The following is an 11,310-nucleotide window of genomic DNA, read 5'->3' as shown; positions in this document are numbered from 1 at the left end:
ATGGCTTCAAGCTATTCCAAATAGACGTGGAGAGTGCTTTTATAAAAGGAATTGTGAATGAGGAAATCTATGTATCACAACCACCCGAGAGTGAGGACCACCTATATCCCAACCATGTATACAAGTTGAAGAAAGCCTTGTATGGTCTCATGCAAGCACCAAGACAATGGTATGAAAGGTTAAGTAGTTTTCTTCCTATCTCACCACTATGAAAGAGGGAAGATTGACAAAACCATTTTCATTAAAAAGTCTAATTCTGTTGTGATCTTAGTCCAAATATATGTTGATGACATTATTTTTGGCTCTACTACTGATAAATTGTGTGAAGAATTTGTGACAGCAATGCAGGGGGAGTTTGAGATGTCAATGATGGGGGAACTCTCTTTCTTTCTTGGGCAACAAATCAAACAATCGAAAGAAGGCATCTTCTTGTGTCAATCTAAGTACTGCAAAGACATTCTCAAAAAGTTTGAGATGGAGAATTGTAAAGCTGGAACAACACCAATGTCTACAAATTGTTACATGAGTATTGATGAAGCTGGAACAACAGTGGACCAAACTAAACACAGGGGTTTGATAGGTTCCTTACTTTATCTCACTGCAGGTAAATCTGATATCATGTTTGTTGTTTGCCTTTGTGCAAGGTTTCAATCCAGTCCAATGGAATCTCATCTTAAAGCTGCCAAGAGAATCCTGAAATATCTTAAAGGAACAACAACTGTGGGTTTATTGTATCCCTCACACTCTCCTATTCATTTAGTTGGATACTCTGATTCTGATTTTACAAGATGTAAATTGGATAGAAAGAGCACAAGTGGCACATGCCATCTACTTGGTTCATGTCTTATATCATGGCACAACAAAAAGCAAGCTTGTATAGCCTTGTCAACTACTGTAGATGAGTACATAGCTGCAGGGAGCTCATGTGCTTAGATTTTATGGGTCAAGAAACAACTGGAGGACTTTGGGTTGAAAGTCAGCAAGGTCCCTTTATTTTGTAACAATACAAGTGCAATAAATCTCACAAAAAATCAAGTTCAGCACTCCAGAACCAAACACATTGAGATTCAACATCACTTTATTTGTGATCATGTCAGTAATGGTGACTGTGAGGTTCAATTTCTTGCCACTAAAAGACAGCTTGCAGACATCTTCACCAAACCCTATTCAAAGACAAGTTTCATTCATTAAGAAATGAATTATGGATAATTGATCTACAAGTCTTATCTTGAATCTATGCTGTTTTTAATCCTTCTTTAACTTTATTTGTGAAGACAAATAGGGGAGAAGTGTTTGGGTTGTAATGTTTCTATATTTGCATCTATTTTTGCTTGCACATTTGCTTGAACATTACTCTAACTGGTTTAAATTATTGTTATAAACTCTGATAATTTTTTAACTGGTTATTCCTGCGAAATAACTGATTGTTTTTCTGCTGCTAGTGCAAAATACGTAATTAACGACTCCTTATAAAGACGGTTCGTAAAAAACAGTCGTCATAAGTGAGGCGATGGCAATTTCGTTATTTTTTTCAAATTTTTAACACTTATCACGACGGTTCTCTTTAGAACCATCTTTATATGTATGGTGTGTATGTTTACAAAGACGGTTCTGCTGGAACCGTCCTTATATTTAGGTTTAGTATCAAATTCCCGCGCCCTAGCTGGCACCCTCTCTTTCCCTCAGTCACATTTCCCTCATTTTCTATTTTCACTCACTCACCACCGCTTCACCTTCCTTCTCACTATTCCCCTCACCCACAACCGCGCCTCCTCACCCACAACCATCGATTTTGCGCCGCCCTCTTCACTCACCGCCGCCAGAGATCTCGCCTCCATCCAACACGTTGCCGCACCAACTTCTTCTCCGTGAGCCAACCCCACCGCGACCCAGGAGAACCGCAACGCTGCGACACTGCGTCAGGAGCCACCGCGAGTGTGCGCCACCGCGAGCGAGCTTTGTCACCGCGAGCGCCACCGTGAGCTTCACCACGAGCGCCACTGCGATCTGCGTCATGACGTCGTGCACGTCCAACGCCACTGCGACGACCCTCCTCGTGCGCCATCCTGCATATACGTTGGCCCTCTTCACACCGTCACCAAAGAAACCCTAGAATCTCTTTACTCTCAGGTCACACGTCTTTTCAATTCACCATTTTTCATTCTCAATTTCACTTATCCTTTGGTATTTTCCTGAAATTATACTAATTGGGAAGCCTTGTGTTGTATAATATGTTGTACCTTCTGTCTTTTGAAGCATGTTGTAGCGATCCCTATAATTAAAAATTACAATCTCTTCTCTCAACCTATAAAACATAAAGCACATACTTAATCTCTTTATTGTTTTATGGCAGCAACTTTTTTTTAGGAAAGAGCAATAATGTAACTGGTATTGCGAAAGCAATCAATGCTCACTTTCGGAAATACCCTCTTGCCTTAGTTAATGTAAAAGGAAGGGCAAATGGTACCTCAATTCAGGAGGTGGTGTCCAAGCTAGAGGTGCACATGCTGAAACAATTCCTTAATTTTTTCTCATCTCTTCCTTGTTGAATTTTTATTTCATGTCTTAGGCTAATATCATTCTCTAAAACCTGAAATTTGTTTTCTCTACTATTCTTGCAGCAAGCAACAATTGCAGCAAGCAACAGGTGCCGTTCTGGTTTCTCATCAACACAACACCAGGATTTATAGAGATAGAACTTCTAATTCAAAAAAAATTGGAAATGGCTGATTATTAATTGTCTAAACTTCTGTTTGTTTAAACTCATGTAACGGCTCCCTGATCAATTCAACCAGGAATAGGTAAATGTAGAAGTCTGTGATCAACCATCAAATTGAATTATGACGATGTGGCACGTGACGTTGGATAGTTGATGTGGGCAGAGTGTTGAATGCTAGTAACGTGGTAGGTGACTTGGAAAAGCATGTGTTGTCTGTTTTAGATGATTGGTAAGAGTACTCAGTAAAAATAAGGAGACACTTTCTTTTTATACTCTCAAAATCTTGAATAACACCTTTTTCATTTTGAAATAGATATTTCGGAATGTCTTTTTCAGGATTTAGGGTTGGACTCAGGACTCATTTCTGGAGTTAAAGTGTTGGACTCAACGATTTCTCCTTTTCAAAATTCTCCTAAAAGGTATCATTTCTATCATATGTTAGTCAAGCATCAGGAGTAGGGTTTCTTTTTGTGGTCAACAACATTATCCTCACGGCACTCGATGTGGTTATTGGCTACCCTGTTGCTTCAACTTCAGGTAAAAATCATTTCCAAATTTGAACTCCAAACACTAGTTCAAATTAAATGACAAACCCTTTACTTTAGTTAAATTGAGTGGTTCCTTGTGTACTTTTAGCATTTTCCCTAATTGGAATTAGACTTTCACTTTAAAAAAATTTTCTGATTTGAGTGTTCCATATAAGTAGTTATTTATTTTATCTACGTGTACTCCCATCCCACTGTTGTTAGTTTCCTTTTTTTCCCTTCACTTTTACCAGTTATTTCTTGTTAGATTTACTTGCGACTCTTTTCCCATTGTTGATCAGTTTTCTTCTTCTTTTTCATTATATTTTTTTTTTCTTCTTCTTTTTCATTATATTTTTTTTTTCTTTAGTACTTTTTCTTATGAATTTTGTATCTTTAAAATAGAAAAACAACTTGTGTCCACGAAAAAATTTATATATTATTATAGATTAATTTATTGTTAAATGACCGTAAATATAGTTATACTATCTATACACATTCAGTTTAATTAGATTTTTAAAATTAAAAATAGATAATATTTCCTGACGTGCAAATTAAAGCATATTTCTAACGAAATACATGTTTTTTTAATTTGAGTGTATGACCTATTAGAATTACATATAGTTATTTATAAATTCTTATTAACTTAACTACATTAATCTAGTTTTGTATATATTTTTGAAAGAAAAAAATTCTTAAAGTTTTCTGATTGAAAAACTATTTATACATGCAAAGTAACTGATTTTTTTTTATAAGCAATGCAAGGTAACTGATATTTCAAAGAAAAGAAAATATAAATATAATCAACGATATAATATGATCTAAGGATAGAGATAGTAGAGATTTCTTTTCCCATCTCATTGCTCGACTGAGTGCCCCTATTTATCCAGCTAGAGAAGCACTATTTAATGTTCATACTTCACTTGAATCATTCTCACGGTATTGAATTCATCTTCTTTAAGGTATTTGCATTGGTGAGAACGAACAAGGGTAACAACTCACTTCATAAAGCAGATTGTCATGTGTGTAAATGCTTATTAGAATTTCGTACCAAAGCTGAGGTAATAAAATATGTTCTTTTTACTTCTTGCATAAGACAGTTTGTAATAAAATATGTTCTTTTTACTTCTTGCATAAGACAGTTTGTAATAAAATATGTTCTTTTTACTTCTTGCATAAGACAGTTTGTAATAAAATATGTTCTTTTTACTTCTTGCATAAGACAGTTTGTAAAGCTAGATGGCGATTTAATTCTCAACTTTTTAGTAGAGAAAATAGAAACTTGACAATGTAAACAAGAGTTATTAGTATTTTTCTCTTTGCATGACAGGTGATGTTATTATTTATGCAACAATCGGATTTAAGATTAGGTAGACAGTGGGTTTTTGGACGTATTTACCTTGTTCGAAGATCCCGACGCCAACGCCAGAGAAAGCCTTTACTTATTATGAGAGGAGTTATTTGGAGAGGAGGTTTATTGGAAAATATTCTTTAATGTTCAAGTAAGAGCATTATAGAATAAAAATGTAAATATGAGTTAGTATGAGTTGAACATGAAACTCTGTATGTATGTATGCTTAGAAGAACTATTCTGAATGATAAAATTATTTTCTTTAATGACTATCTTTTCAATTATTTATGACTAATATAACATTGAAGATAATAATTGAGCATATATATTTGATAAAATTGCACATATTTAAATTATGATTTTAAATGTTTTTGATTTTTTGAAAATTGGATATTTTATATAGATTTAAGGTGTATTAAAAATAAATATTTTTTTTTTCAAAAAAAAGCACATATAACGACGGTTCCCAAAGGAACCGTCTTTAAAAATATATATATTTTTAAAATAAATTATTTATTTAGTAGCTATTTATAACGTCGGTTAAATGGACTGTCGTTATAACACATTTATAACGTCAGTTGACAAACTGTCGTTAAAAATGTCTGATCTATAACGACACCCGCAATAACGATGGTTTAAAAACCGTCTTTATATGTCCTTTTTAACCGTCGTTAATGTACTTTTTTGTACTAGTGGCTGCACCTATGCTTGTTTGCCTGGTTTCTCACATTGATTTGGCTAATGTTCCTCTATGGAAATCACCTAGTGGAAACTAGTTTGTGGTGCTTGATTAATCTGGAATAGATTATCCTGTATTTATATTTCTAGTTGTGATTGCAGGTTGAGAAAATTCTAAACAGAAAATTCCAAAACCATCCCAGGGATTTGTCTTCATCAAATAGGGGAGGATTGTAGAGCATGGAAGCTTTTATGAACCAAATCTGTGACAAGAGCTTGATGCTTTGCTGCCTTGATTGAAGCTTAGTTCTAGGGTGTTTAGAATTTGTATAAAGTTCATTCTTAATCCTATGCATAAATTGGATCAATTTGTTTTAAAAGAGAAAAAAATTCTAAGCAAAGAGAAAAACAACCGGTTGATTTCACGATTTAGTCGGTTGTTTTATACTTAGCATGTTGAAGGTTTTAAAAATTGTTTTTGACTTCGTTGACTAACTGTCAAAACCAATTCAACCGGTTAAAATGACATTTCGACCGGTTGATTGTCACATTTCTTAACAACTTTTCAAAGACCTGTTAAATCTGTTTTCAGTTGATTTGAAACTGTTTTGCCTCATGATTAACTGCCTAAAACGGCTAGATTTAAGAGCTATAAATATGGTTTCTCTTTGTATTAAAAAGCACACAGAAAGTAAGATTGAAAACGTTTTTGAGAAGAGATTTGATTCAAAGTTTTGCAAGATTGCCTAAAGGTTGTGCATTGGTTCAAGAACTGATCTTAGGAGCTCTGTGATTCATGAAATACCAGGTGTAATCTGTTCCTTTTTTATTCTTGTAATTTTTTCTTTTCTATACTTGTAAGCTTGTAAACCTGTAAGGTCAGAGGTTTTTCTGACTGTGGTTTTGTGAAAAGCAAAGAGGGTGAGTGTTCTTGTGTGGTCAAGATCACCTCTTTGTGGTGTTATGTGTTTGTAATCTATGATTGATTGCTAGTGGAATACCCAGTGGTTTTCTGGGGACTGGATGTAGCTCAAGGGTTGAGTGAACTAATATAAATTGATTGTGTAATCTCTCCCTCTCTCTCTCTCATTATAAACTGTTTAATTTGATTTTTGTCTCTACTTCTATAAACAACTGGTTAAAACAAAATTTAAACCAATTATTTTTCTGCAAACAGTTTTAATTGCTTTGATTGTATGGCTTTCCTGATTGCTCTTTTTATGAGTGTTGATAAATATTCATTCTTAGCCATTCTTTGCGAAAATCCTTTGTCAAACAATTCACCCCCTGTTGTTTAGGCCATTAATTCTAACACACGATGCGGGAGTGATTTAGAAAAAACGATGTTGTTAAAGGCAATGGTATGAAGGATTTGGCAAATATTTTATCTCGTATGTTTAGTAAGGAAGATTTACATAACTTTTCACTTTGTCGATTTTATGTTCTTTAAGCATGATCATATCAAGTGTGGTAAACTAGTCTGAGAGAACAACAACAACTATTATTATGGGAGGGATAAATTGGTTGTTTTAGGACTTTGAAAAGGTTAGGGTTTGTTGAGCTTTATAATGAAACATTGTGATGTAATTATAGATAAAAAAAAAGAATACAATCAAGAAATAGGGGAATGTACTGGTAGGATCTACACGATCGAGACTTGTTTTTTAATCAATACAAGTAGTTTGTGTTAGGATCGATGGTTATAACAAAAAGGGGGGGGGGGGGTGAATTGTTTACACAAGATTTTCACAATTACTTGGCTTAGAATGAAACTTTAACAATCAACTCATAAAAGCAATTCATAAAGCCAATCAAAGTTCCAAATAGAAACAGATAATAGAAATATAATTGCTTAAAATTACGATTCAACCGGTTGTTTATGACAGTAGAAAATATCAAACAGATATGCAAGGAAGATATAAAGAGAATTGCACACAAGGTTTATACTAGTTCACTCTATCCAAGAGCTACATCCAGTCCTTAGTCAAACCATTGAGTATTTCACTATGCAACCAATCACAGATTAGACACACACACCACACAAAGAGGTGACTTTGAATCCCATAAAGCCTACTCACCCTCCTTGCACACAACCAACACCTCAAGCCAGAATCACACTGACTTTACAGGATTTTACAACAGTTTTTTCAAAGAGTAATATGAACAATTACAAGAACCTAAACAAGGATAGAAAACACTTGGAATCACAGTACACCATAAACCCTTTTGATCAATTCTTTGAATCACAGCAAAGCTCAAAAGCAATCTTGCTAAAACTTGGTAAAAACCTTTTCACAAACAGTTGGTAATCTCTCAAAACAATCTCAAATCAGAGAATCAAACTTTTTTGTTTCATCAATCTTTTCACGTTTGAAAGAAGAATAATTTTATATTACATGAGAAGCTACCATTGAAAGCATATTTGAACAACAAAATCAGTTAAAACTGGTTTTCAGAAAACTGTTATGAAAACACACATTTAATCGGTTAAAACATTGATTTAACCGATTGGATGGTTTTGACAATTATATAAATGATTCAAAAAAAAGTTTCAAAACACCTTTGCCAGCTAAGTGACAAACAACCAATTATCTTGAAACTTTAATCGGTTGTTTTTTCCTTTGCATGGAAAAACACTTAAAATTGATTGGAATAAGCTTTGTTTGAGAATCAAGACTGATCTTACAAAGATTCTAAACCCCAAACCAAAACCTAAAACACAACACTTCTTCAGGCTTCAAAGAGGATTTGATACATCAATGCTTCCCATCTTCAACAGTTTGTTCTCTCTTATACAATCAAATGTCTGACTCATTGTTAAGATGATTTTCTTTTAGTCACCCACCACAACACCATCACGTTGTTTTGCACCTTTGCAAGAATATTTGAAAAAAAGTTCACAACCAACAAAATCAAACTGCCCCGAATTGCGAATTTGTTTGACATAAAGCAAGTTGAAGTAGATCCCTTAAAAAACTACCTCAATCGTTTTTGCGAGGTGTTAGTACGAATTCATCAACCCAATGAGGAGATGGTGGTGGACGCATTCCTGAATGGATTGCGAGCTAATCCATTTAGTGAATCATTGCTTAGGAACCGAGCAAAATCGATAGCCGAGGTTAGAAAGCGTTCCTCAACCTTTACTAAGGATGAAGAAGCATTAAGAAGGAAAAGAGATTAGGAGAAGCGTGCACGTGCTTGGTACATAGGGATTGAGAGAAAAAAAGCCTACGGAAACCCAAGGAGGAAGAAAGTCCGAGCAGAGCTACATCCCATATGTCGCTCTTCGTGACAACGAAATGAGGGAGGCCCCCTAGTGTCCATCCATGAATGTCCCTTGTAGCCAACTTTTGAGGGACCCTAAAATTTCAAACAAGTTAAACTTCTCTAGAAGAACCAAACGACAACTAGGGCATCATCGGGAAGCATGGTATGAGTTTTATCGAACACACGACCATGCCACAAAAAGTTGTTATGTTTTCGTTGTTCATTTGGCTCGATTACAACACCAAAGTGAGAAGAAGCAGGTTACACCGGGGAGAGAGGTCGCACCAAGGGAACCTGCTCATTTGACCTTGATTCTTGGTGATTTCAACACCATTGTCGGTGGGTTCTCAAGAGGTGGAGTTACCTAATCGAGTCAAAAACGATATGTCAAGGTCGTGCTATCATTGGAACCTTGGAAAACACCATGAGTTCCCTCTATCTTTTCTCGACCACCGATCTCTTGGATATAGCACCTCATGAGGATGACCCGATTGTGATATATGTCATCGCCATGGGCTGTAATGTACAACGAGTCCTGGTTGATCAAGGGAGTTCGACAAACGTCATGTTCTGGGAGACTTTCGTGGGTTTAAACATACCATCGAATCGGTTAAGGCCTTTTGATGGAACTCTGGTTGGATTCTTAAGAGAGCAAGTGGAAGTTCGAGGTCATCTTGAACTCAGAACCATTTTTTTAGACAGAACAACAACAAACACCATCCTAATAAGGTACATAGTAGTGGAGAACCCCTCTTCATATAAATTGTTACTTGGGCGTATCCATCTTCAACAGGGCGGTCCTCTGAACAAAATCAGAGTAGTGGTATCCACCCCGCATTTAAAAATGAAGTTCCCCTCTTAGGAAGGGAAGATTGTCACTCTGAGTGTTGATCAGAAGATGGTGAGGAATTGTTATGAGAATATCTTGAAAGCTCGTCGTGGAACATATACTATTTCCACGGCTAAGCCAAACACGAGTATAGAGGCAGATCCACGCGAAGAATGGAATGATAGACGCCTCGAACCCGTCAGGAATACCCGAGAGATAGTTTTGAAAGGGGAAAAATTCCACATCGGAACACCTTTAAGTGCTAAAGAGGAGGAGGAGCTGAGAGATGTCTTGACCCGAAATATATAAGCTTTTTCCGGGACCGCCTCCGACGTGCCCTACATTGATCCTAATTACTTATGTTATTGACTCAATCTTGATATTCAAGCAAAGTCAGTCATGCAGATAAGGTGCACGTCTAATGACGAAATTCAAGAAAAGAATTTTAACGATTCAAGGTTCTTGTTAGCGGGGGGAAAAGAGGGTTCCCCTATTTTTAATGCTTGCGAAAAAATTATCTTTTCGTTTGTTCAGAAAAATGTGAGGAGGATTTCTTCAAATTGAAAGGGTATCTAGCACACCCATGGATTCTTAGTAAACCTGAATCGGGGACTCCAATCAGTTTGGTCCTTGTCCAAAATTCTGAGGAAAAGCATGAGCCAATCTACTATGTAAGCAAATTTTTGCAATTTGTAGACACATAATATCAAGAAATTGAGAAAGCGAGACTGACAATAGTATTTATCGCACGAAGACTGAGGCAGTATTTCCAAATTTGCTCAGTAGTAATGATGATCAACCTCCCCATTCGACAAGTATTTGGAAAACCAGATGTGGTGGGACAAATGATAAAATGGGCTATCGAACTCTCAGAGTTTGACTTTCGCTACAAACCGCGTGGACCCATAAAAGATCAAGTGTTTACGAATTTCATTGCAGAGCTCACCCCTACTATGGCATCATCCTCTTTTGCATTGGTTAAGTGGATCCTTTCTGTTGGTGGAGCTTTCAATGTAAAGGGTAGAGGGGTAAGAATAATATTGGAAGGACCAGATGGTGTACTCTTAGAGCAATCGCTACGATTTTCTTTTAATGCAAGCAACAACCATGCAGAATATGAAGCTCTCATAACTAGAATTTTGCTCGCTACAAAAATGGGCATAGGACACCTTACTGTGAAAAGTGATTCACAACTAGTGGTGGGTCAGGTGACCAACAACTTTCAAGCCAAGGACCCACATTCTGCATTATATCTCAGGTATGTGAAAACTCTTGCTGAGTTATTTGCTTCTTTCGAACTAACTCATGTGTCTAGGAGACAAAATTCTAGGGCTGATTTGCTCTCAAAACTAGCAAGGTCCACCAATGGGGCATCACAATGCACGATAATACAAGAAACCCTTAAAACACTGATATTAACTATTAGTGGCCCGAAAGGCGAAGGTTTAGAAGTATTCCACATTTCAGTAAGACAGACATGGATGACACCATATCTTTGTTGCATAGCCGACAACATTTTACCGCTTGATAAGCAATCTGCCAAAAACTACAACGCAACTCCAACAAATTCACTTTGATAGATGAATATCTGTTCTGGTATGGATTTTCTCACCCGCTTCTTCAATGCATTGATGAAGAACAAGCCAACATGGTTCTGACCCAACTGCACAAAGGAATGTGTAGAAGTCATATCCCTTAAGGTCGTTTGAGTTGGTTACTATTGGCCAATATTGAACGAAAACAACATGGCTTATGCCAAAAAATGTGAGAGACATGTTGATTGGCATCAAGCTCCCCTCAAAGAGTTCCATTTGATCCGCAGTCTTTGGCCTTTCTACTAATGGGGAATAGACATTTTGGGATCTTTCCCCTTAGCTACTCGCCAACTAAATTTTTTGGTAGTAGCTATTGAATACTTCACAAAGTAGATTGAGGTCAATCC

The 11,310-nt window shown here is 36.3% G+C and overlaps 1 protein-coding gene and 1 long non-coding RNA gene across 2 annotated transcripts; both read left to right on the top strand.

Moving 5' to 3' along the window:
- The first annotated feature begins 1,582 nt into the window (after positions 1-1,582).
- On the top strand, positions 1,583-4,860 carry LOC137813740 (uncharacterized). The gene is made up of 7 exons (XR_011081500.1): positions 1,583-2,130; positions 2,368-2,498; positions 2,622-2,647; positions 2,796-2,948; positions 3,033-3,256; positions 4,206-4,304; positions 4,574-4,860. It is a non-coding gene; the product is annotated as an uncharacterized lncRNA (long non-coding RNA).
- Positions 4,861-10,156: 5,296 nt separating this feature from the next.
- LOC137815636 (uncharacterized) lies at positions 10,157-10,945 on the top strand. Its single transcript, XM_068618750.1, has one exon. It carries the CDS (start codon positions 10,157-10,159, stop codon positions 10,943-10,945), a length of 789 nt encoding a protein of 262 aa, XP_068474851.1.
- Positions 10,946-11,310: the final 365 nt, after the last annotated feature.

The sequence above is a fragment of the Phaseolus vulgaris genome, chromosome 1 (genome assembly GCF_000499845.2).
Source record: "Phaseolus vulgaris cultivar G19833 chromosome 1, P. vulgaris v2.0, whole genome shotgun sequence".
Lineage (NCBI taxonomy): Eukaryota > Viridiplantae > Streptophyta > Magnoliopsida > Fabales > Fabaceae > Phaseolus > Phaseolus vulgaris.
Note: the sequence above shows the minus strand (reverse complement) of the source record. Positions and strands in the feature narration are given on the sequence as shown.